This window comes from Cibotium barometz, chromosome 35, assembly GCF_041138505.1.
Source record: "Cibotium barometz isolate CiBa-2024 chromosome 35, ASM4113850v1, whole genome shotgun sequence".
NCBI classification, from domain to species: Eukaryota; Viridiplantae; Streptophyta; class Polypodiopsida; order Cyatheales; family Cibotiaceae; genus Cibotium; species Cibotium barometz.
The window spans coordinates 20,349,303-20,375,926 of NC_141080.1; the positions used below are offsets into that span (position 1 = coordinate 20,349,303).

At 46.5% G+C, this 26,624-nt stretch overlaps 1 protein-coding gene across 1 annotated transcript; it reads left to right on the forward strand.

Annotated features, from left to right (window-relative positions):
• Window positions 1-258: 258 nt before the first annotated feature.
• Window positions 259-22,378, forward strand: LOC147618208 (uncharacterized). Its single transcript, XM_086774648.1, has 20 exons — window positions 259-1,895; window positions 16,470-16,673; window positions 16,792-16,896; window positions 16,982-17,047; window positions 17,140-17,304; window positions 17,395-17,469; window positions 17,628-17,785; window positions 17,884-18,019; window positions 18,149-18,218; window positions 18,713-18,840; window positions 18,956-19,012; window positions 19,860-20,045; window positions 20,128-20,220; window positions 20,307-20,392; window positions 20,494-20,560; window positions 20,653-20,719; window positions 20,815-20,951; window positions 21,557-21,648; window positions 21,744-21,810; window positions 21,910-22,378. Exons 1-20 carry the CDS (start codon window positions 675-677, stop codon window positions 22,084-22,086), a joined length of 3,357 nt encoding a protein of 1,118 aa, XP_086630774.1. The 5' UTR covers window positions 259-674; the 3' UTR covers window positions 22,087-22,378.
• The last annotated feature ends 4,246 nt before the right edge of the window (window positions 22,379-26,624 follow it).

Below are 26,624 nucleotides of genomic sequence, written 5' to 3' on the forward strand. Positions count from 1 at the left end.
AAGTTGTAGTTTATATTTTGCTAAGCTTCTAAATATCACAAAGTTTGTCTGTACAAAGTCTATGAACTCACATTGTATGGCAACAAGCTATTAGAACACCCAACTAGCTTCACTTTGGGTCTTTAGCTTGCTACCATCTCTAGCTTGGGCTGGTGGGCGGAAAAAATTGGCCTAGCTATGTTGCTCGTGTAGAAATGAGCAGCCTTACTTAATCCAGCTGCCCCACATTAATCCACAACCACCCCTTTAACAAAGATTAATGCACGTAACCCCTTTAACAAAGGTTGCAATATTCCAAGCAAGTTAATGTTAAAAAATGTCGGGTGCATTTAAAAATATATATATTATATTTTGGCACTATATATATATCTTCATATACGTATGTATAATATATTCTCTCTCTGTCTATGATTACATCGTCTTCACTTTCTGTGAGAAACCCTAATTTTCGCCACAGCTAAAATTTCACCTGTATCATCATTGGATCCAGTGAAACCCTAATTTTCTGAAGCTGCCGGCAGCCTCAATTCTTTGAAACTCTCAGAAAAACCCTTATTCTGTTAGGCTCCCGGAGAAACCCTATTTTTCTGCAACTCACTGAGGCACTTTTATTTACTTTGTCGTCTGCGATCATCTCTGCTGGAAGTACTGCATACCTTTCCATCACTGTTTCAATGGCTGCTTCTGGCTTGGACCAGCATGCTCTGGACGCACAGGTCGCTTCTTTGCTCGGCCCGGACCCAGTTCCATTTGAATCCCTGATCGCGCAGCTCATGAGCGCAGGCAATGAGGCGCGCGGTCATGCGGAGCAGCTCTTTAACATCTGCCGGACCAGACATGCGGACACTCTAGTTCTCAAGCTCGTGCACACCTTGCGGTTCTCACAGGCGGTCGAGGCCCGCTCCATGGCCGCAGTTCTGGTCCGCAAGCAGCTCGCAATCTGGCCGCAGCTCTCCCCACAAACACAGGCCTCGGTAAAAGAGCAGCTCCTTCTCTGCGTGCAGCAAGAGCAGGTCAAGGGCGTCCTTAAAAAGCTCTGCGATACCGTAGCGGAGCTTGCGGCAAGCATTGCTGATGACGGTCAATGGGGGGAGCTTCTGCCCTTTCTTTTTCAATGCGTGAGCTCGGACACCAGCCGATGGAAAGAGAGCGCCTTAATGATCTTTGGGCAACTGGCTCAGTACATGGGACCTCAGCTGCATCCCCATTTACCTACCCTACATGCTATCTTTCAACAGACATTGGCCTCGTCAATGCCAGGCGATGTGAGGCTAGCAGCTCTCCGAGCTACTTCCAATTTTGTTCAGACACTGGAAACCCCCCAGGACAGAGAGTGTTTCCAAGATCTTTTGCCAGGTATGATGCAGACCCTCACCCAAGCTCTGGACCTTCACGAAGAAGCCACTGCACAGGAGGCTTTGGAGATGTTCATTGAGGTTGCAGGAACCGAGCCACGATTCCTCCGAAAACAGCTCGTGGAAGTGGTGAGCAGTATGTTGCAGATTGCAGATGCTGATGGTCTTGAAGAAGCTACTCGTCATCTGGCAGTAGAGTTTCTGATCACTCTCGCCGAAGCCAGAGAGAGAGCCCCTGGAATGATGCGGAAATTGCCTCAGTTCATTGGAAGGCTCTTTGCCACTCTCCTCAAGATGCTTCTTGATGTGGAGGATGATCCTACTTGGCATTCTGCTGAGACTGAAGACGAGAATGCAGGAGAGAGCAGCAATTATGAAGTTGGGCAAGAATGTCTTGATCGCCTTGCCAATTCATTGGGTGGCAATACTGTTTTACCTGTTGCCTCTGAATTGCTGCCTGCCTACATTTCGGATCAGGATTGGAGGAAACGGCATGCAGCCTTGATATCTCTGGCTCAAATTGCAGAAGGTTGTTCCAAGGTAGGCCCTTACTCTTGTTGATATGGTGTGCAGTAAACTTCTTGATGTTTCTGAATTGAGTGGTCTTGCTGGGTGTTGTGACATGCTGTGGCAGGAGTTTGCCTTTCCTGTCCATCACATTGGTCTCTGTGATGAGCTTGATTTGTTTATTTAGTGTAGTCAGTTTCGTTTGGGTTGTACTGTATGCTTTCAGGTTCGAGTGGGTTGTAGGGGTGCCTATAGAATCTATGAATTTTGACTGGGGGGATACCATGGAGGGAATCCATGGTATTTGACTCAAGTTCTTGAAAATTTTCTTTGTGATTTGTTGTGGCAAGGGAGGGACTACAGTTCTGTCTTCGTCAAGATGGTAACCATGGCGAAAGCATCTTGTAAGTCACTACTTCGTGAGTCTAGACAGGTTTGACTCTCAGCTTTTTTTACCTAGCAGGGACAGGATATAAGGTGACTAGGATGGTTGAGCTTTCTAATGGTGAGATCCAAGACATGTTAAGAAAGCAACCACAGGAAGTAATTACTTGGCATTGTCTAGCAAATGATGCATGGTCTCAGAGGTAACTTGGTTTCGAGGGAGGGATGCTAGCAACCTGGTGGAGTCTCGAAGGCAACTAGTTAGAACAAATCCTGGTTCAACATTGGTGGCCAATACGTACGCATTAAGAATAAGGAACAATTGCAGCGGAAAGGGCAGCAATACTCTCAGCAATTAAGGTTTTTCAAGTGAGCTGTATGACGTAGGATTGCCACAAATGTTTGTTTTTTCCATTTGAAAGAAATCCTTCTATTAGTTACCAAGCAAAACAGCCGTGCTGGCTATGTATAAACTCAGCTCCATGGAGGGGAGTGATAATCAAGAAAACTGGAAAAAAAGGGGGCGGGGGGTGGGGGCGAGCTCTTCTCCCCTGGTTGGTAGCTTCGGGGGGAGAAGGCTACCTCATGGGGGGCGGGGGACGGGGGCGCAACCACAGAGGTGGTCTATAATGCCAAGTGGGTTCACCATCCATGTTAGTGAGAAAAGGACCGTGACGACGCCTGATCTGCAAAAAGGCCTCGCGGTGCTTCCGCAGGTGATCGGAGCCACCCTGAAGCTTCTGCCAATGTCCATAGAGGGTATGAATGATATTGAGCCAGATGCTGTGGATGGACTCCGCTGGTGGGATGAGGGTGCCCTCAATGGCCTCGCTACAACGAGCTCTCCAAATATGCCATGTGGCAATGTTAATGCAAATCTCCCATCTCTGGCAAGAATTGGGTGTCCAGTGATCAGTGGCGGGAGCTGGAACTGGAATTGCGGAGATACATCGATGAGCGACTTGTAGTGCAAGGCCCCCCCATCCTCTGCATAAGCCATGGTGGCCTCAGCCATAGTGGCCCAAGCAACTGTGTCCCAAGTAACTATTTTTTTTGGGGGGACATGTTAGCAGTCATCTCCTGTCTGTACACTATGTTAGGGCCTTTGTTGTGGGTGTGCCCGCCCAATTTTGGTGTGTCCCCATTTTTTCCTCACTTCCGTGTATTTTTCCCATTTTTTGCTTGGTGTGGGAGGCTGTTTTGTGCCTGTCCGCTGTATCTGATGCTGGTTGACTGGACTCTGCTACCCGATCTGACCTATAGTAGTGGCCGACTGATTTTTCACCTAGCCGATTGTACGTATTGCTGGTCGTGAGCATTTTTGCTGCAGTCGGCCTGTTTTGTGCTGGCCGACCAGCAGCCTGGGGCCATATAAAATGGCCCCTTGCGCCCCCACACTATTCATTGTACATTCCGAGATTTTACTGGTGTATATAGTAGAGTGACACTAGCTTCTCTCTCTCTCTTGCATTTGTGTATTGCTCTCTATAGCAGTTGTCTTCATTTTTGCTGTGCATTCTGACATGGTATTAGAGCCCCAGGTGGCTTGAAGCTTGGAGACAGTGGGACGTTGAGGGTTTGCTGATTTAGGTGCTGATTGGAGATTGTTTTGGGATGTACGAGACTTGGAGATCAGGTAGAAGGCAGCCATCATCGTTGGACAGCCACCTTGCATTCTATTTGCAGCCTCCTCTTTTTTTTTTTTTTTTCCCCACCCACCTCCCTTCACAAGACCTTGTGAACCCTTGAGATGGCAGGTTTGCTTGAGATAGCAAAGAAGCACGTGAAGATCCCGACACTCCCCACGTTCCCGGTGGACCGCTAGTTGGACGGGAACAACTACGGCATATGGATCTTTTTTCCATCGTCATATGGATGAAACTGAAAATGGACTTGCCACTTATGTAGCCAAGTGTCCACTATCTCCTTGGTACGCTGCTTTTGCTCGCCTCCAAACTGTTCCGGGCGTAAAGCAGATGCCAAGGTATCCATACCCGAAAGAGTAGATAGGGTAGTGGTCAACAAAGAGATGGAGTTCTGCGAAGCCTGCATCTGCGCGGCGATTTGTGCTTGACGTTCCGAGGAAGAAGCTTCGAGAGCAACTTTAAACTCTTGGAAATCTGATTTTGACACATAATCGTTGAAAAGATCGGCATCGGTGTCTTCCGTAGCCGGCAGGTCTTCACGTTCGATAAGGGGCTCCAACTCGGATTCTTGGGTCGACATCTTGAAGAGGGCAAGGTGAGAAAAAAATATTTATCTTGCACAAGGAGAGTGCTAGAGGACTTGACAGCTTGAGAGCTTGAGAGATGTGTGGCAAGAAGCCCACTAGAGGGATATTTTATAGACCTTCCGAAAAGCATGTGTTTATGCATTGCTTTTGTGTTTAAAAAAAAATTAAAAAATAAATATATATATATATATTCTACTTTTCTTTAAAAAAACACTTGGAAAGCAATGAATTTTTAAAACCCCTCTTTTAAGGTTCAGAACAAGCATCGCATGGGGGTTTGTTTAAAAAATAAAATAAAATAGCAAAAGCTAAAAAAAACCCGCCACCCATCGTGTGCTTTTTCGCGTTTTCTCCACGGTAATCTTAGCGCCGCCAGGGTGCCTGTCTGCATACCACTCGTCGACTGCCCACTTTGCCGCCTGCAGCGTTTCTGCGTACGAATGGATTCCGTCGACTGCTCGTGTGCGCCTGTGATCGTCTGCCTGGCGTTGCCGCATGCGCACATATCTTGCGCCCGACTATCTGCGTGCGTGTACCCGTGCGTATTCCTGGCCGCCTCCACAATATGGGCGCCTGTGCCAGCCTGCGCACCAGCGCCTGCACACATACCACTAGGTTGCGAGTACCAGCCCGCCTATGTGCAAGTACTGGTCCGCCTGCCTGCTTGTACATAAAGGCAGCGCTACCACCCCTCTAGGCATCACTTTCTCTCTCTCTCTCTCTCTTTTACGAATAATTAGCCGACAAGCTTTTTCTCTTTTCTATCTCACCTCAAACTGTTCATACAGTTCAAGAATATACATCTAGCCCTTCTTCTTGCTAAGAAAACCAACCCTTTCTAGACCACAATCTCCACCATCACGGGCTTCTATGATGAAAAAGCAACATATTGAATCTGAAAAACAGCAGTATATGCACAGAACAAACAGCAAGCTTCTCGAACTCATACCTTTTCTTCGACCTCTTTCTCTCTACCTACCGACTTGCTCGTTCACGAGGCTTGCTCTGATACCACTGTCAAATCCCCATAGGATCTCCTCTTGGAAAGCTCTTGGTTCAAGACTCGAAACCTGCAAACAAACGAAACAAACATGATGGGGGTGCAGGCCTGACTCACCTCCCAACCTTGACAGCCGTGGGCAAGCCCGCAAGTCTTGGTTGTCCCCACCGAGCCATGAACTGAGCTAACTAGATGGACGTACCGACCAATCTCTACCTCGTGACGTCCCGTACCGCCACGAAGCTACCCTCGCGGGCCTCGAGACTGCTGTCGGCCTCGGCTGCATGAAGCAGGTGCACGTCTGCACTAGATCCAGGCTCCTGACCATAGAGCTCTCACAAAGTCACGCGAGACTCTATATGACTAATGACTTATCTTGGCCACCCTTTTATAGGTTCTTGGCCGGTCATCAAGCGTCCACACTTGGATGCCCGCCCGTCCATACTTGGTGCCCGCCCGTCAGTCTATCCCTAACTCAGCTCGCCAATCAGCCTGCCTAGCTCCAAGCTTCCCCAAACCTCGAAGCTAGTCTTGTGTGCGTGTAGCACATAGTAGATACACACTGTGCACATGACAGGATTCCATCACTCTCCTGATAACTCATATCACCGGGAGAAGGGGGAGATATTCCTTCTTGAGGCTAGGAAAGTTAATTGTCACGGGAAAGCCTAAGACGCCAGCCAGGGGGTTGGCGGAAGTCGTGGTGCCACCTTGCAAAGAAGGCCTAGGCGGGACACACTGCGACGGGGCTTAGCTGCATGGCTTTGTCTGATGCTGCTGGCGAATCAATTTCGAGTTGGTAGTGTTCGCGCCCCAAAGGATGAATATTAGTGAATAGTGATCTTTCCATGCTTGCCGATGAGGATAGCCTGCAGAAGATGCCTGAGGCCTCAAGGGAGGCAACTATTGTTGTCACCAATTGGCCGACCATTTGGTCCATCTCCAGTTTTTGTGTCTCGTTCACTTGAGGCCAGGCCGGTGTCTCATGTGAAGAGGCTAGTATTTTTGCTTGACATGGACGGGAGTCAGACTGGTGCCACCCGTGTGTTAGCAGGAAGGTGTCGTATGGACGGGAGCCAGACTGGTGCCACCCGTGTATGACCTGGACTGTGTTCTATCCATGGGATTGTCACGCCATGGAAGAGCCAGTATTTGTGCCGTCTTACCTATGGGACTATCACTCCATAGGGAGGCTCGTGCCTGGAACTGTGTTTTACCTATGGGACTGTCACTCCATAGGAAGACCAGGATTTATGTTTTACGTCGTGTCATTTTTGTGCCGACAGATATTTTGTACTTGTTCCATGAACGGGAGATATGTCCATGATACTATTTGCACATGCACTCATGTTTTGCATGTTTGAAACTGTTTTCGCATGACTTGTATTCTTGTGTTTGCCTGCTTGACGTGTTACTTACTGAGCGGGGACGCTTGCCAGTGAGTGGTGAAGTTTGCTCTGTCTTCTGACGAGTTTTGTTGCATGTGAACAGGTGGTAAGTGTATTGCACATGTTGGTTTAATAGTTTATTTTATAACCTTTCATTTTATAGGCTTGTATGTTCACATTCACTTAAAAGTGGGCACCCCCTTTGGGCACCCATGTAGGGGCCAAGGTGGGGAGCCACACTTAACTTGTGTGTGTGTGGGGGTGGGTGCATGGTCACCTACCCACACCACCATGGAACTGGCCGCCCACATGCAAACGTGGGGAGCCAGCAAAATCTAATTGTTTAACTCCACTCCAACCTTTACAAAAGAAGCATCATGACCACCCCAAAGATACACGGAGGATTGTACGCCTGCTTCTTCAAAAGCGACGCCATCTTCACCAGCTGGGTAGGCGGTTGTACTGGTTCAGGGCGGCTGCACTAGTCCTCTTACGGACGGCTATTCTCTCTGCACTACAGGCGGCGCAGGCTGCAGCGAGACGCCTCCTGTCCATACAAGTTGCGCTTCATCACCTCAGCAGTCGGCGATTTCCCCCTGTCCAGCAGGTTGTGTTGATTCTCCAGCAGCCCGCCTTCTCACCTGTAGGTGTCACGTGCATCCCGCACTTGGATGCCACGTATACATTTTTGTACAGAAGTTGCAGGACTTGGGATGGTGAACTGGTCCCATGTGAGCCCAGTCCGGGACGAGTCAGCCAGGGATCCATCTTAGATGTCCGAGGTCAGGTGTGCATTGTCCTGCACAGGAGTCTAAGGTTAGGTGTGCACTTTCCTGCACATGAAAGAGTGCCAGTCCGCGCTGTGAGTCTCCCTCTAGAATGATGTCAGTGGTTTTGTGTATCTGGTATGGTACCGGATGCCAGATCACTGAGTAGATTATGTTTAAGACAAGGGGCCAGCCCATAGGGCTACCCCGGAGCTTAGTATGGGCATGGGAATGGTGTGAAAACCATCCCCATGAGGGCCAGGAAGGCCCAGGCTGGACCCACCAGCCATGGAAGGGGTGTGGGACAGCCCTAGGGCAAAGATAAGGCTATTTTCAGGAGCATACAGCCTTTAGATGGCTGTAGGGCATGTATGGGGCAGCCCATACAGGCTGCCCAGCCTTGGGATTGTGGACAAAAGTGGTGTCCAGCCAATCAGAAGCAGGCGCATCACTTTCAGCCTGTTAGGAAAAAAAGGCAGTATTTTTTGAGATTTAATTCAGCATTTATTGCGGAATTTCCACCAGTAGTGGGACATAGCCTGTTTTTCAGCTGGCCGACTGCTCCTGAGGAGGAGTATAAATAGTGGAGGCCATAATCCCATCATTCATCTCAGTTTTCACCAAGTGCTCAAGCCAATCAAGGGCCAGTCAAGCCAAGGAGATTGCCAAGCAAAGGGGTGGACTTCTGAAGGTCAAGGGCAGGATTTTCCAGCCAAGAAAAGGTCAAGTTTCCTGTATTTGTTTTTAGATTTACATCATTCTAATAAAGCAAATACACCATCCGTGGTGGGGGCCCTACAGAGGGTAATTGGGACCCAATACTGTGTCCTCTCCATCTCTCTCTCTATTTTCTGCACATCTCCTTTCAGTTTGTGCGTTAATTCCGTCGCGAAAAGAGTGCTGATTTCTGAGTTTTGAAGTATCGATCCTTCTCCGAAGCTTCCGCATATTACAATGGTATCAGAGCCTACTTCAAGGACAAAGATTCAGCAAAGAAAACCAAAATTTTTTTTCGCTCGTGTGGTTGGTTTTTAGACGCCGGTGGACTACCCCTTTCGGAGTGACTCCTGTCCCTCGAAGGACGGTTGGTTTTTAGCCTCCGGAAGCCTCCGGAAGTCTCCCACACAGATAGTGGATGGTCAGATTGCGTTCCGGAAAGGAATTGCATTTTCCTGCTATGGCGAGCTTCGGCGACGAGAGAGAACGAGAACCATGGGACCAGAGTGTACCAGGCAGCCTAGCTAGGGCACCAGGCTTGAGTGTCACAGACATGTTCCAGCAGATGATGCGAGCAATCGCAGACTAGACAGCCAAGTTGGATGAGCAGAAGGCGCGGATCTTGGCTCTGGAGGAGCGTTCTCTCTCTCCAGCGTCGCGTTTTCCATCTCCTCCTCCCTCTCCTTCCGTATCCCAGATAACAGATCCTCGTCACTCACAGGGACCCTCTCGCGGGGTCACAGTCGCAGCCAAGCTCCTTGCTTGAGTTGCAGATAGGTGTATTGGAGATTCGACAACGAGAAGACGACGCCATGCGACGCGTGGAACACGAGCGTTCCCTCAGAGCTTTGGACGCTAGATTGACACCGGCGGCGCCCTCGAATCATTTTCCCGAGAAAATGAATTTCAGTAAGTATAATGGTAAACTCGATCCCGCAACTCTTTATTCATGGTTGCATCAATTTGAAGCTTACTTTGCCGCAGTTAGGAAAACAGATACTGACAAAGTGATCTTAGCTAGTTGGTACTTGGAAGGTGAGGCCATTCCTTGGTGAACTCAGTGGGCTCATGCCCACACCAGAGCAGGTATGGCAGCTTATGGGTGGGACGAATTCGTCCGTGACCTTAAGTAGCGGTTTCTACCGCCCTACTATCTTGAGCGACTCGAAGACGAGTTCAGGGCAGCGCGTCAGAACGCGCAACTAGTCCTTCAGTTTGCCAATAAAATTTCGACCTTGTGTCTGCAATTAGGCTTATTTGGTACGGACAAGAAAGGGCAGTTTTTGTACGGCCTGGACACGCAAATCCAATGGGAGGTGCATATGTTTAGGCCAGCCACCTTTGAGGACGCACTCTCGCTTGCGCAGAGTGTAGAAATGAAACACAATGGTGGCAAGCCCAAGACTTCCCAGCCGGCTTCTCCCAGGGCTAACACCTCGGGGGGCAAAAGCCAGAACCAAACCGGGTCTTCCCCAGGACAGAGCCCAGGAGCCTCTGGCTCCAAGAACTCGAACAATGCGTCTAAGCTTACTCCAGACTAGAAAGCGGAGGCAGGCAAGACAGGTGGCAAGTTGAGTGCTGAGGAGCTTTCTCAGTACAAGAAGGAGGGTAGATGTTTCTTTTGTCACACAAAAGGACATACTTCTCGGGATTGTCCGAAGAAGCCTCCAAAGGCCGCTGCCGCCTCCACAGCTTCCGTGGTGAGCACAGCTCCCACACAGACCCCAGCGGCTAACCCTAGTTCTTCAACCCCGGTGCTTCAGTTGGAGCAATTATTAGCCGGGAGCTCGAAGATAAGCAGAAGGGCGCCCATGACGAGGAGTATGAGCGCAACGAATTGCTCAAGTCCTTTGGCTACATAGGTGGCCAGAGAGTCGTTGTCTTGTTTGATAGCGGCAGCACGGAGGATGTGGTCACGGAACAGGCCGCTAGGCGTGCCCGTTTCGAGCTGACTCCGGTGGACAAACAGGTTGAGGGTTTTAGCATAGGTATGACAACGAGCGTCAAGTATGAAGCTCTAGGTGCTAAGTTAGTGATTCAGGGCATAGAGTTTGTGCGTGACTTTATGGTTGCCCCTCTTGTAGGAGCAGACATAATTTTGGGTATCCAATGGTTTCACAAGTTTCTTCCTGATGTCAAGTGGGACAAGCACACGTTCCAGATCGATCGGAATGTGTCAAACACTGTTTGAGATGGCCTAGAGACATGTGAAGATCCCGACACTCCCCACGTTCCCGGTGGACCGTCAGTTGGACGAGAGCAACTACGGCATATGGAAGGTGATGATGGTGGCAGGCTCAGCACCATCACGTGGGAGGAGCTTGTGCCCATGGTCCTGGACCAGGAGGAACGATTCACGAACCCTCCTCAGGTTTCCCTCTTCTTAGTGGGGAAACGAACTTGTGTATTGGAGATCCCGCTTTTAGCACACTTAACACAATGGACAGCCAAGGCAACCCTTTGGAAGTGTCTAATTTGAGGGGTCCATCTAGTGCCTCTCGTGGTTCTGATGCTCTGCGAGGAAGGCACAAGTCCCTTGAAAGGGTTAATGATAGTGAATCAAAGGGTCAACTGTCTCGAGGAAAGACAGTCATGCTAGAAGAAGAGCCTGATGCAATGAGGGCTGAATTGGAACATATGAGAAAGCTTTTGCAGGCACAAGAGCAAGAGCTAAATTTTTTGCATGAAGATCCCCATGTGCAAATTGCCATTGAAGCTAGGAAAGCTGATGCAATGGTAGATGTAACTTTTGAGTCCATGGCACGGGAAGTGGGCAAGAAACCAAGGGAGTTGGCACTTGCCTACCTCCTCCGCAAAGGTGACATCAAAGAGGGGGACGATGGAGAGCTGAAATTCAAAAATCCACCTCGCTTGAAGCATGGAGATCCCGCATCTCAAAGGTTGAGGTCTTTTATGCAAAAGGAAGAGGTGACAGTCACCTCTCGTCATGCGTCTTCTCCACAAGGCACAAAGCCTGACAGGTATATGTATGCTAGTGCTCATGGAGGGCATGAGGGTGACAGGTCTGCAACTAGAAGAGCGTTGCCCACTGAATTGTCTCATGGAGAGACATTGCCTTATGCAGGAAAGTCACATGTATCTGACTCTCAAGTTCGTGGAGCACATGCCACTTTGAGAAGACCATGAGCCTCATGTCAGAAAGCTCAAGGAATTTAAAGCAGGTGACAAATCTGTTAAGTTTGATGTTTTTCATGGAGAGCATGATGCTTCTAAAGTGTTAGCATTTGTGGCATAGTTTGACATTGCCTTTAGCGATGAAGACTTCACTGAGAAGTCTAAAGTACGCCATGCTAGCATGTTTTTGAAAGGGACCGCTGCTCATTGGGCACGAGGACAAGCAGACCAATGCTAATGTACATGCAATTCCTGATGTGCAAGGAAACACGGAACATGATGCAAAAGAGCGAATGGTATGCAAGGCTTGGGGACAAATCAAGGATCAGCCCGCCTTATTCATGTTTGATGACTGTGCATCCGATAACTTCATCTCTATGCAAACGCCAGCTGCATTGGGTACTGAGGTTGAGAATATGGGACCTTAGATTGAAGCCGAAGCTGCATTTGTTGGTAAAGAGGTGCAGGTTACTCCATTGATAGGGAAGTTGCGCATACATATCCAGGCTACCTTGATAATGAACATTTCTTAGTTGCACCACTAAATGGATGTGATGTATTGTTGGGCAAGCCATGGCACCATAGGCTTGAGCCCCACAAAGAGTACAAGACCAATATGATTTCTTTTATGCATAAAGGCCGCATGCATTTTATTGATGCTGGCAAAGAAGGGGATTCCATCCCACTTGTATCACACATCCAAATTAATAAAGCAATGAAAAAGAGTCTTTCTGCGTACTTGGTTTTTGTTCGTGATAGCCTTGTGCCAAATCATCAAAATGTGGATGCTATCACTAATGTAGGCTGAATTTTCTTTATGCATTCAACGACTGTTTTGCTGATTCATTGCCAGGTGAATTACCTCCCCAAAGGCCCGAAGATCATCACATAGATCTTGTGCCAGGTAATTCTCCACGTAACAAACCCGCATACCGAGTGAGTGCTGCACAACAAGAAGAGATCATGAAGCAAGTAAATGAGCTTTTAGATAAAGGTTTGGTTCAGCCCAGTTCCTCACCTTATTGCTCTCCTGTGCTTCTTGTTCACAAGAAGGACGGATCATTCCGCATGTGTGTGGACTATAGAGCTTTAAACAAGCTTACCATCAAGAACAGATTCCCAATTCCGTGTATTGATGACATTTTGGATAAGCTTGATGGTTCGGCTTGTTTCAGCCGACTTGATTTGAAGAGTGGTTATCACCAAATACGAGTGGTTCCACAAGATGTCCATAAAACTGCATTCAGAACAGCCTTTGGATTATATGAATTTTTGGTAATGCCTTTTGGTCTCACCAATGCTCCTGCTACGTTTAATCGTACGATGGATAAGATATTCTGATCCCATTGCAAATTCACAGGAGTATTCTTTGATGATATCTTGGTTTTCTCCAAGAATGAGCAGGAACACAGAACTCATTTGGTCACAGTGTTCGAAGAGTTGCGGAAGCATAAACTTTTCATTAATGCCAAGAAAAGTGAGTTCTTCCTTTCAGAGATTCATTATTTGGGACACATTGTATCCAAGGATGGAGTTACAATGGATCCTGCAAGATAGAGACCATTCGGAATTGGCCCGAATTGCAAAACGTACATCAAGTACGAAGTTTTCTGGGATTATGTTTGTATTATAGGCGATTCATAAGGCATTTTGCTATGATAACCACCCCTCTACATGATCTCACAAAGAAGAAAACCACTTTCAAATGGACTTCAAAAGAACAGGATGCTTTCTTGCAGCTCAAGCATGCTATCATATGTGGTCCAGTATTGATTGTTCGTGACTTGCACAGGTCATTCGTAGTTGAATGTGATGCTTGTGGTGATTGCATAGGAGCTGTCCTAAATCAAGAAGGGCATGCAGTTGCATACGAGAGCCATCGTTTGCGTGATGCTGAGCTTCATATAGATATCTATGAGAAAGAGCTCTTGGCTGTAATTCATGCCTTAAAGATATGGAAACATTATCTTCTTGGAGCTGAATTTGTAGTCAAGACAGATCATCAAAGCTTGAGATATTTTCTATCTCAAACAAAGCTTTCAGAGAAGCAGATGAGAATGGCAAACTTTCTTTCCATGTTTCATTTTCAGATTGTGCATACTCCAGGAAAGAAAAATGTGGTGGCCGATGTATTCCTATTATAGACCCTTCAAGGTGATTCAAAAGATCAATGAAGTGTCATATAGACTTGCTTTGCCTAGTCACTGGAAGATTCACAATGCCTTTCATGTGAGTCTATTTCGGAAATATGTGGGGCCAGATCCTGACGAGCCTGTCTCACAGAAGATCCGCTAGAGATTGATGAGCTTGAGAAGATCCTCTTGCCAGAACATATTGTTTTTCACAAGGAGCGAAAGCTACCTGCAGGGAAGCTTTCCAGGAGATACCTTGTGAAGTTTAAAAATTATTTGCCTATTGATGCAAAATGGGTAAATGAGGACTATTTTGTTGACTACCCACAGTTGTTGCAGGCATATCTTGAGGCTTTTTAGTTGAGAACAACTCTTTAGAAGCCCGGGGGGATGTCACCAATTGGCCGACCATTTGGTCCATCTCTAGTTTTTGTGTCTCGTTCACTTGAGGCCAGGCCGGTGTCTCACGTGAAGAGGCCAGTATTTTTGCTTGACATGGACGGGAGCCAGACTGGTGCCACCCGTGTGTTAGCAGGAAGGTGTCGTATGGACGGGAGCCAGACTGGTGCCACCCGTGTATGACCTGGACTGTGTTCTATCCATGGGATTGTCACGCCATGGAAGAGCCAGTATTTGTGCGGTGTCTTACCTATGGGACTATCACTCCATAGGGAGGCTCGTGCCTGGAACTGTGTTTTACCTATGGGACTGTCACTCCATAGGAAGACCAGGATTTATGTTTTACGTCGTGCCATTTTTGTGCCGATAGATATTTTGTACTTGTTCCATGAACGGGAGATATGTCCATGATACTATTTGCACATGCACTCATGTTTTGCATGTTTGAAACTGTTTTCGCATGACTTGTATTTTTGTGTTTGCCTGCTTGACGTGTTACTTACTGAGCGGGGACGCTTGCCAGTGAGTGGTGAAGTTTGCTCTGTCTTCTGACGAGTTTTGTTGCATGTGAACAGGTGGTAAGTGTATTGCACATGTTGGTTTAATAGTTTATTTTATAACCTTTCATTTTATAAGCTTGTATGTTCACATTCACTTCAAAGTGGGCACCCCCTTTGGGCACCCACGTAGGGGCCAAGGTGGGGAGCCACACTTAACTTGTGTGTGTGTGGGGGTGGGTGCATGGTCACCTACCCACACCACCATGGAACTGGCCGCCCACATGCAAACGTGGGGAGCCAGCAAAATCTAATTGTTTAACTCCACTCCAACCTTTACAAAAGAAGCATCATGACCACCCCAAAGATACACGGAGGATTGTACGCCTGCTTCTTCAAAAGCGACGCCATCTTCACCAGCTGGGTAGGCAACCGGTTATACTGGTTCAGGGCGGCTGCACTAGTCCTCTTACGGACGGCTATTCTCTCTGCACTACAGGCGGCGCAGGCTGCAGCCAGACGCCTCCTGTCCATACAAGTTGGGCTTCATCACCTCAGCAGTCGGCGATTTCCCCCCGTCCAGCAGGTTGTGTTGATTCTCCAGCAGCCCGCCTTCTCACCAGTAGGCGACCTTGCGGGTGGCTGTGTGCTGCATCTACAGCAGACAGCTGCGCCTATTCCACTTCCTCACCTGCAGGCGACTGTGCCATCTCACAGGCTCCTGCAGCCAGGCGTTACACCTCTGAACAAGGCGGCTGTCCATCTCATGCAGGCAACGCTCCAACTTCAGCAGGCGGCTGTCCACTGTGTGTCCTCTCCCACAAACTGTGCACTACAGGCCGGCGGCTGCAGGCTGCCATCCCTTCTCCACTGTGGCTTGTAGCCTGGCAACCATACAGGCTGTGTGTCACCTCCATACAGGTTGCACTGCCTTCACAGCAGGCCCCTGTGTATCTATCTCCAGCGGCTGTGTGTCACCTCCATACAGGTTGCACTGCCTTCACAGCAGGCCCCTGTGTATCTATCTCCAGCGGCTGCTCCTCTTCTCCTTTGTAGGCGGTTGTGCCTCCTTTACATAGGCGGCATCTCTTTTCTTCAGGAGGTAATACTTTTCCCAAAGCAACTACTACTCTCGACATGCTGCTGTGTCTCGGTGTCCCTCTCAAGTAGCTGCACACAGACACCATGGGTATTGGACTTCCATCTGCCATCCACAAGTAAGTGAATTTTCAGATTTAAGGAAAGTACTTTGTGATAAATCTGATAAGGGATTCTCTCCACGGCAACACCCGTTCGGTGCCGGGTAGTCCAAGCTCTTGGAGAACCACGGTCCAAAGGTGCTGAGATCGGGAGAGCCAGGCGTTAGTGCGCGAACCGGGGGAAGGAGATAGAGCTATGGGAGGGCAAAAGAAGGGCAGGACCAAGGTGCTAAAAGGAGGTGGCGGAATGAAGAGGCGAGGGGGGATAAACAAGGGGCTGAGGAGGGCGGAAAGCAGCGCAAGGGCACTATTGCAGAGGAGGGCGGTAGCAGAGGATGCCAAAGTGGCTGGAAGGTGCAGGCTAGAGTGATAGGAAGGGGGGGAGTAGAGGACGACAGGGCTGGCTGACGGATGTGCGCCGGCGCGGGGGGGGGGGGGGGGTGATGCGGCACACGCATGCAGGTAGGCAGAGGGGGGCTCCAGCTCAAGCACGCAGTCGTTTGCAAAAAAATCTTGCTGCAACATTTTGTGGGCTGCCTTTCTTTGTGTCTTGCATTTCTTTGAGAGGTTGTAAAGGTGCATGTGGAGCTGGTTGCGGCTGGCAGCATGTCAATGGCTTGCCACAAATGGTTTGAAGGGATATTCGTGCAGGATTTATGAGCTTGATTTGGGTAGCATTGTGCTTCATGTGATGTTTGTTTGCCCTTAAGTTTATTTTATGGTTGTGTTGGCCAATAATCAGTTATTTTCATGCAGGTCATGACTAAAAATCTGGAGCCAGTTGTGAATATGGTCCTCAATTCTTTTCAAGATCCTCATCCAAGAGTGAGATGGGCAGCTATTAATGCTATTGGACAACTATCTACCGATCTTGGTCCAGATCTGCAAGAGCAATATCACCAGCGAGTTTTGCCATCTCTCGTGGGAGCTATGGATGACTATCAAAACCCAAGGGTCCAGGTGATAGTCTAGCTTGAGTCAGGGGGACAAATGTAAAGTTTCAGCTTGTAAAAATATTTCTCAGAGATGTTTTCAAGGGGCACTTTTACCCAGTACATCTCGCTTTGTGTATGAACAGGCCCATGCAGCAGCTGCAATCTTAAATTTTAGTGAAAGCTGTACGCCTCAGATATTGACACCCTACTTGGACGGAGTTGTAAGCAAGCTACTTGTCCTATTACAGGCAAGTGCAGTGGCATATAACAAACTCCTTGAAGAGAGCTTTATGCATTTTCCATGAGACTTAATTTTTGGTGTTCTCTCTCTAGAATGGTAAGCGTATGGTCCAAGAGGGAGCTTTGACGGCTCTTGCCTCTGTTGCTGATTCCACCCAGGTAGTTAAATGTTTCTTCTGGTCTTGTAAGGCAAATCGTAATATGGAGTCTCAAGTGAGTTATTTATGTTTGATTGCTGTCCCTCTTCGCAGACCAATTTCCAAGTGTATTACGACACTGTGATGCCATATTTGAAAGCAATTTTGATTAATGCAACTGACAAAGCAAACAGAATGCTTCGGGCAAAGTCCATGGAGTGCATAAGTCTTGTAGGAATGGCTGTTGGCAAAGAGAAGTTTGGACAGGATGCCAAGCAGGTATAAGCTTTGTACGCCTGTTGTCAATTAATGAACAACAGGAGGGAAGTGCAGGTTACTAAGTCTGTCACGAGCTTCTGATGTATATAGGTCATGGAGGTACTCATGAACCTTCAGGGAGCTCAATTAGAAGATGACGATCCTACCATAAGTTACATGCTTCAGGTTTACAGCTTCTCTTGTCATGGAATTGCAAAGCACTTGTTGCACGCAGCATATGGTTATTTGGTAATTCAATAATGGTGTATTCAACTTTACATTTTGCCAAAGTGACATGATTTCAAAAGTTTACATGGTTTGTCCTTCTCTTATGTCATGTACAGGCATGGGCAAGGTTGTGCAAGTGCTTGGGCCAAGATTTCCTGCCTTACATGAACATTGTCATGCCACCACTCCTACATTCTGCACAACTCAAACCTGATGTGACAATAACAGATGCAGATGACTCCGAGAATGATGGCATCGACTCAGACGATGAAAGGTAGTTCTTTAAATACTGAGGACGTAAGAAAGGTGTATGGTTCTGGAGCTTGTTTTCCTGGATTAAGATTGTCATAGCTGGCTTCTTTCCATGCTCAGTGTAGAGACAATCACAATCGGTGACAAGAAGATTGGTATTCGAACAAGTGTGCTGGAGGAGAAGGCCACGGCTTGCAATATGCTTTGTTGCTATGCAGTTGAACTGAAGGAAGGGTTTTATCCTTGGATTGATCAGGTAAAGAATAGCACTGAAAACTTTGCTAGATGAGGTTTTTGCCAGATACATGTTTCTAGCTTTCTCCCATCTACAGGTTGCTTCTATTCTTGTGCCTCTGCTTAAGTTCTATTTCTCCCTTGTCTACAGGTTGCTTCTATTCTTGTGCCTCTGCTTAAGTTCTATTTCCATGAAGAAGTTCGGAAGGCTGCTGTATCAGGTAGTTCTCATGTCACTGCTGTACTAGAGACTACAGGTCTGTTTACGCACGCTTCTTAGGACACCAAAGCTTTGTGAACCACCTCTTCTTGGGTGATTATCAATCGGCAATAACACCTCCTAGGTTGGATTAGTGTTTTACATAGTGCACAATGGCAAGATTAATGAAAAACTGGCTGCCTGTGGGCCTCAAACATCCATACATTTTTAAAGAATTTCTTAGGACACCAAAGCTTTGTGAACCACCTCTGTTTGCGCACGCTTCTTAGGACACCAAAGCTTTGTGAACCACTTCTTGGGTGATTATCAATCAGCAATAATACCTCCTAGGTTGGATTAGTATTTAACATAGTGCACAATGGCAATATTAATGAAAAATGTGCTGCCTGTGGGCCTCAAACATCCATACTTTTTCAAAGAATTTCTACTGCATAGTTTCAAGGTTTTTCAAAATGCCACATTATTCAACTGTGAAACCTTCTTCCATTTCGTCAGCAATGTCAGAGCTGTTGCGCGCTGCCAAGCTGGCAGTTGAGAAGGGTGTTGCTGCTGGAAGGGACGAGTCATATGTGAAGCAACTCTCAAATTATATTATTCCTGCCCTGGTTGAAGCCTTGCATAAGGTCTGATTTTCACTGGATATGATCATCTACCTTGGCACTGAAAAATACTTTTCAGCTTGTCAAGGATTTGCTTTTTTATCTCATGTCTTTCTTGTCTATTATTTACTACTTGCAGGAGCCCGAAACAGAAGTCCTTTCAAGCATGCTGGAATCAATCAATGAATGCATACAGGTTACTTGCTACGCATGCCTTTTTTTTTGGTTGAAAATTGAAATTGCACTAAATTTTCTATGTTTGAACCATGGAATGTTTCTGATTGGGCATGCCTTGAATTTTTAATTACTATTATAAGAAAAAAGTATTTTTTAGTAAAGCTTGTCTAACTTGTTTTATATGAGAGAGAGAGAGAGAGAGAGAGAGAGAGAGAGAGAGAGAGAGAGCTTAAAAGTTACTCAATAGAAAATTAATAATCCTTTTCAAGTTGCACCCTTCATTATTGAAGGGGAGGATCTATAAAAAGAATGTTTGTATTTGTCCTTGTTATGTCCTTGTTTTTCATTTATGAAGGGATGGTCTTTCAAAGATTCTTTTGAATGTTTTTATATGTGTCTTTTAACACTGTATCCCACCAATCACCAAATCAATACACTTTTGATTCTTTTGGGAAACCTCCACTAACCATGGCATTCCTTTTCCAGGAATGCCAATCATTAAATGGGGATTTTCATATGGACTTTGGGAAAGAGACGAGAATCATTATTGTCAAAGAAGAATCTTTTCTTTGTCAATTCCAAATGCATTCAATGAAGAATCATACTAGATATTATTGGAATTTTCTAACTTTCAAGAGTTTAGTTAGCAAAAGTTTGGATTGCCATTAGGGAGGCCGACCTTCTCCAAACCCTGGCCAAAAACTAGGGATATACACCATGGTTTCAGTTAAATTGTAAATGCCCATCTAAATATCTGAAAACTATATCTAGACTAAAATAGTTTCTGTTAATAAGTGAAATCTACACCTTTTGCTTCATGTTGCAAGCATTTTGACTTTTTCAGTTTGGATGATCTTGGGATGCAGACTGCAGGAGTCTTGCTAGATGGTGGACACATTAAGTTGATGGTGGACGAATTCAAGCAAGCAATCACAGCTAGCTGCACCAGAAAGAGAGAGAGGGCAGAGCGAGCCAAAACAGAAGATTTTGATGCGGAGGAGGGAGAACTTTTGCAAGAGGAGAATGCACAAGAGGAAGAAGTTTTTGACCAGGCAAGTCAAGCTGCTGGGCTGCATGTTTCACTCTTCTCACAAGTGTAAGACATGCTTATATGGCTACTATGTTTTTTTGCAGATTGGAGAGTGTCTTGGGACGCTCATAAAGACATTTAAAACTCCGTTTTTATCTTGTTTTGAAGAACTCATTCCTTTCATTACACCAATGCTGGTAATTGGTTTGGTGCCATACACTTTTGCTTGTTGCTGGATGTTGATTGGCTATTATATATAGTCTCTAATGCATTTCTTTATCAGGGCAAAGATCGCACACCAGAGGAGAGACGCATAGCTATTTGTATTTTTGATGATGTGGCAGAGCAGTGCCATGAATCAGCAAGCAAGTAAGCTACATTTTTTGTTTTTCATGATACATCCCAATCCCAATATCAATGATAGTTTTAATTGCTAGTATTGAACTACTGATGGCTATGGTCTCATGCAGATACTATGATACATTTCTTCCCTTCCTTCTGGAAGCTTGCACAGATACTGATCCTGATGTTAGGCAGGTGAGCTCATTGAGTGCTTGTTCATTTTCTGCTTGCTTGTTGTATGAGGCATTTTAGTTAATGTAACATAATGCCTTACCTTGGTGCTTCAGGCTGCTGTTTATGGGATCGGAGTCTGTGCAGAGTTTGGTGGTGAAAAATTTCAACCCATTGTTGGAGGTGCGGGATCTTAAATTGGCAGTTTTTCTTCCATGAAAAAGAGTTGTATTTCATAGATTCAATGATTAACTTGTGAACAATGGCTCTTGAATCAGAGGCTTTGACAAAATTGAAAGATGTTATCAGTCAGCCAACAGCATTTTCTGCAGACAATGTTATGGCAACAGACAATGCAGTTTCTGCACTTGGAAAGATTTGTGAGTTTCAAAGAGACGGTATCGATTCTGCACAGGTAAAGAGGTTTTTCAGGTTTCAATGGAGGAATATAGTTGCAATGTTCTGTAAGGCGCATGGTTACATGGGTGGTCTTTTATGCCATCTGGTGCCTGGTGCCCACTGGTAGATGGTGGGACTATGCCATCTACCAGGTTTTCCAGGTTTCAATGGAAGGAACATAATTACAATTTTCTGTAACGCACATGGTTACGTGGGTGGTCTTTTACGCCATCTGGTGCCTGGTGCCCACTGGTAGGACTATGCATTCAAGCTTGAATCAATCAGTTAGTTCTGTGGGACTATGCCATTTGAGCTTGAATCAATCAGTTAGTTTAGTGCATCCATGAAGTGGTTGCGTGCCCTCCTTAAGGCTGACCATGACACGTTGGGTACAAGAATGCTACAAGCATATCTTAACCTTTCTCTTCTTAAATGCGTCTGGTTTGTAGTTTAGGAAGTGTTATCACCTCAATGGGTAAATGACCTTCTGGTTGAGGGCATCCTGAAGAACGCCTCTTCAGGCATGGGAACTATTTCATGTTGTCTTAGGGCAAAGCAGCTATGATGATGATTTCAAGAACCTATATCAGAATTTTCTAAGCCTGTTACTGGCAATGGCAGGTGGTACCTGCGTGGCTTAGCTGTTTGCCAATACGGAATGACCTAGTCGAAGCCAAAATTGTGCACGAGCAATTATGCTCAATGGTAGAAAGGTTGGTGGTACTTGTTGCTGGTTCTGTGTTCTTACTTGATTTGATGTACATTGTTACCTGTCCTTCAAATGGTACATGTGTCACTTCTGCAACAGATCTGACCCGCAACTACTTGGAGCAAATAATCAATATCTGCCAAAAGTCATTGCAGTTTTTGCAGAGGTGTGCAACAAACTCCTATAATTTGAGTGTTTTTCAATGATTTGGTGGTGCTAGTGTATCTTGAATCGGCAAAGATTGCTGGCACCTTCTTGTTTACAGGTTTTGAGTGCTGGCAATGACCTTGCTTCAGAGCAGACAGTCGCTCGCATGGTAAATCTCTTGAGACAAATGCAGCAGACCTTGCCTCCTCCTGCCCTAGCTTCCACCTGGTCTTCCCTACAGCCTCAACAACAAGCCGCTTTGCAATCAATTTTGTCTCCTCAAGCCTCTTGCTGATTTCTGATATACCTACGAGGTTGTAGCATACTATACACTCACTGCAAAATGTCCTCCACACTGAGTTAATAAGGGCTTTACTTCTGCCCTGCGTATCATTCAGGGAATTTTTTAGGCCCTTATCAAGGGTCCGGTCAGGTCATGTATTAATGGATCATTTTTTTTTGAGTCTGCAGTGTATTGAGGGACTGTTATTGTTTCTGGGTTCTGGAGTGCAATAAATGATGCTGAAATGTTCACTGTGGATCCTCCTGTACATTTGGAATCATTATATGATATATTATTTTTGACTCATAGCTCTACCATCCAAGGTATCAGACAAAGAGCTCCTTCCCTGCTTTGAATTGTACGTCTTCTTGAACTCTTCCAGTGTTGAGCTCGTGTAACCTCAATTAGCTTTTTCTCTGCAGAGCCATGGTGACTAAGAATGATCAGGTATGACTTGCTTTTCTGGGTGTTGCATGAAACTTAGCTGGGGGGTTCCATATGTGCACATCAAACTTCAGGGCTCCTAATGCAGCATGTGGCCTTTACTTTGGTGCTCTCCCGGCTTGATGCAACTTCTCAGAGTCGATCATTCTCGCATAGACTTTGGGAAAATATCCATCACGTATACATTGGAAACTGATAAATTGAAGCGTATTGGAAAACCTTCTGTCACAATGCATCCTAAGCTCTTAGAACTTACCATGTCATGCATCTTAAAACTCCACTCGTAATCAGCAGCAGACCTTGAGAAAATATCATAAGCATCCCTCAATTTTGATTTCTGCTGCCACTCACTAGCCGTACAAAACCGAACTCCACAGGACTAATTCGAGTTACCCTGGAATGTGGAAAGAAGGCATGCCATGGTGACCGCCAACAAGGAAATCAGAATTTTGGACAACAATAGTCCAATGATCCGCAACAAAAATGCACATGTGAGAATAAATTGAAGTATTCTTGTCACTGATGAAAAACTATTCTATGATTGGTTTGCTTTTCCTTTTTTCCTACACTAGTGACTTGCTATATCTTTAGCATTTATTCCCTCAGGAGCTGTCCACTACGTTGCTATATCTTTAGCATTTATTCCCTCAGGAGCTATCCACTACCTTGCCTACCTATCAGCCGCGTTGTTAACAAGGATGCTTTGACCGAGTCAATGGTGGGAATCAAACATTCATTTTTTCCCCACATCAAAATGAGGGAGGGATCTAATTAGTGACCGACCCCTCCATAGTGTAGATCTTTACTACAAGGCACACGCTTTGGTGTGCGCAACTCAATTTTATAACGTAAGCCCAGGTTGAAGTATTCCAATGGCAGCTTGATGCCTCCTTGTGCCATAGTTTTCCTTAGGATGTGCTTGATGGTACATAACATGGTGACTCTAACTATGTGCTCACAAAAATTTTTTGAACCTCTCAACAACTGGAGCCTCAAAGCTGTTAAAATATTACATCTTCTTATGCTGTCGTGGAGGTCATGTCGTCCTGTTTCTATAGCCGACCTGCTTCATGCGCAAGTATATTATAAGAGTTGTTCTCTTTTATTTATTCACTCATCTTACATTGCCCTATTTGCTTGGTCTTGTACTCTGTAACCTCAAGCTAATAAAGCTTTTGTTCTTGCTTGCAATCTCTCTCTCTCTCATGTTTATTTGCTTCCGCTTGTGTACATTCTTTCATGGTATCATACGCTTAGGCTCCGGCTATTGCACAAATATGCTCTTTGTCTCTCTCCTTCTTCAACTATGCCTTGCGTTTTTTGCTTCCCTGGATTCTCCAAGCTGTAGATACTTCAACAGTGGTTGCGTTTTCTTCATTAGCTGCGTTTTTTGATCTACAAGCCCTCTTACTGCTATCGTCCAGCCCCCAGGCTGCATTTTCTTCTACAGAGGCAAGTGGAGGAGTTCTCGCTGCAAATTCAATAAGGACATCAATTTTGTGGCAGGTTCTTGAAGGATATTTTTTGCCTGACAAGTGGCACATCAGCTCTTCCCCCTCCAAGATCCCCTCCCCCTTCCGGTAGGAGGTTCCCGGTGGTGTGTTTTGGGTTTCTTTTGCTGCTGTCTAGCCTGCACCTTCAGAGGGGGCTACTAGTCCCTAGTTGGATCCTGTGGAAAGGTGTTGAGAGAGCACGTGGATTGCTTAGCTACAAAGGTTGTTTGAGACATAGCTTCTTTGAGGCAGACATGGGTCCTCCCCCCGCACGAACAAGGAGGACAAGCTTAGTGGTTCAAACTATGATCACTGGATGCTATAGATGAAGGTCTGGTTCACACACAAGGGACTCTGGGAGATTGTTCAGGGCCACGAACGAAAGCCCGAACGCCCTACCAGCTCTAGGAAGTGGACTCAAGACCAGGAGGATGCTTTTCTCGCAGAACTTTCAGCTTGGGAGAATCAAGACTCAAAAGCTCACTACAAGCCATCTCACCGGAGGTCTCCCCCGTCGTGTAAACATTGGATTGTGCTGCTTCTGTTTGGAGAAAGGTGACAGATCTATATGCATGGGACTCTACAATGCGGTCTGTCAACCTATTGGGTCAGCTCTTTTCTCTGGAGTTTACAGTAGGGACTTCCATGCATTCGTTTATGATGAAGGTTAAGGTAATCCATGACCAATTAGTGGCAATGGGTATTGCCTTGACCTCTTCTCAGTTAGCTACTCTCCTCCTCATCAGGCTTCCTGCAAATTATGACATGGTTTCCCGAGCTTTGCGGGTTCAGATCACAACACGTTCCCTCGAGTTTGATAATCTGTGTACTCTCCTCTTGGAAGAGGAATCCATCCTAGTTTCACAGGGGAAGTTGAAAGTTTCATTGTCTATTGGACTTGATCAGGCACTTGCGACGGTGCAGAAGAAAGTTCGGAGTCGGTGTTACAAGTGTGGTAAGAAAGGCCACCTGTCAAAGGATTGTCAGTCAAAGGACAAAGGCAAAGCCAAGGACAAGGGCAAGTCTTCAAAGAAGGGCAAAGACAGGTCACATGCTTTTGACACAGACTCGTCTAGTGATAATCCCAGCTCTCCCGAGGCCTTACAAACTGGAGAGAACATGACTGGTGTCCTGCTCTGATCCTAAGGGCATCCCCCCCCCCCCCCCCCCCCCCCCCCCGCGCGTGCTTTCTTCCAGTAATGGCTTGTGGGCGGGAGAGGGGGCTTTCAAAAGCTCTCTTATATTAAATCTGGAGCATGGGACCCGTGTGTCGGAGTTCCAAGTATAAAGACAGGCAAGTTCACTTGATGGTCCGGACGAGTTCCAGGATCAACCAAGTTTCCTTCATGGTTCGGATGAGTTCCAGAACTATTGGTCAGCAGAGACTATGGACATGATGTGTTCCATGTTCATTTGTTCGAGGTCATTAGATGTGATGTGTTCACAGTTCTACTTTGAGTTCTGAGCCAAGTAGATTTTCTTTTGCTCTTTACAGTGGCATTATGTTTTCTGAAGACAACAAGCTGACGTGCATTTTTCGAGGTGTACTCAGTACTGGCCATGCCGAGGTGTCCATGGTCGCACCTTCGTCATCAGTTTTCTTCTGACTTTGTTGCACACTTTAAGATGCAGAGAGGGTGTTAAAATATTGCATCTTCTTATGTTGTCGTGGAGGTCCTGTCGGCATGTTTCTACAGCCGACCTGCTTCATGCACAAGTATATAAGAGTTGTTCTCTTTTATTCATTCAATCATCTTACATTGCCCTACTTGCTGGCTCTTGTACTCTGTAACCTCAAGCTAATAAAGCTCTTGTTCTTGCTTCATGTTTATTTGCTTTCGCTTGTGCACATTCTTTCAAAAGCTGCTTCTCATCTCCATTGTGCTGGAAGCTTCTTGCTCCATACCCTTCTGTCACCCACCCAAAAGTCCCTGTGATCACTCAAAGGCTTTCAATGTAAGCAAGGGACCTAAGAGATGGCACTCTAAACATCTAGCTTTTGTGTGTGTTTAAAAAGAGCCATGGAGAGCAATACTTGCAAACTTCCTTAGCGTCTCTGTCAAATCCCCACGGATCCCCTCGTGATTGATCTTGGTTCGAGACTCAAATCCTGCAAACAAACGAATAAAAAAACAACAAGGGGGTGCAGGCCTGACTCACCTCCCAACCATGACAGCCGTGGGCAAGCCCACAGTCTTGGCTGTCTCCACCGAGCCACGAGCTGAGCTAACTAGGTTGACGTACCGACCAATCTTCTCCTCGCGACGTCCCATACCGCCACGAAGCTGCCCTCGCGGGCCTCGAGATTGCTGCCGGCCTCGGCTGCGTAAAGCAGGTGCACGTCTGCACTAGATCCTGGCTCCAAGACCATAGAGCTCTCACAAACTCGCGAGACTCTCTATATCTCCATAACTAACCTTGGCCACCCTTTTATAGGCTCTTGGTCGGTCATCGGGCGTCCACACCTGGGCGCTCGCTCGTCCATACTTGGGTGCCCGTCCGTTAGTATTTCCCTAACTCAGCTCGTCAATCAGCTTGCCTAGTTCCAAGCTTCCCCAAGCCTCGAAACTAGTCTTGCGTGCGTGTAGCACACGGTAGATACACACTGTACAC

Coding starts and splice junctions, on each gene's coding strand:
- LOC147618208 (XM_086774648.1), top strand. CDS start 675: ATGGCTGCTTCTGGCTTGGACCAGCATGCTCTGGACGCACAGGTCGCT. Junction 18,219..18,712: donor TCGGAAGGCTGCTGTATCAG/GTAGTTCTCATG, acceptor CCATTTCGTCAG/CAATGTCAGAGCTGTTGCGC. Junction 20,221..20,306: donor CTTTCATTACACCAATGCTG/GTAATTGGTTTG, acceptor TTTCTTTATCAG/GGCAAAGATCGCACACCAGA.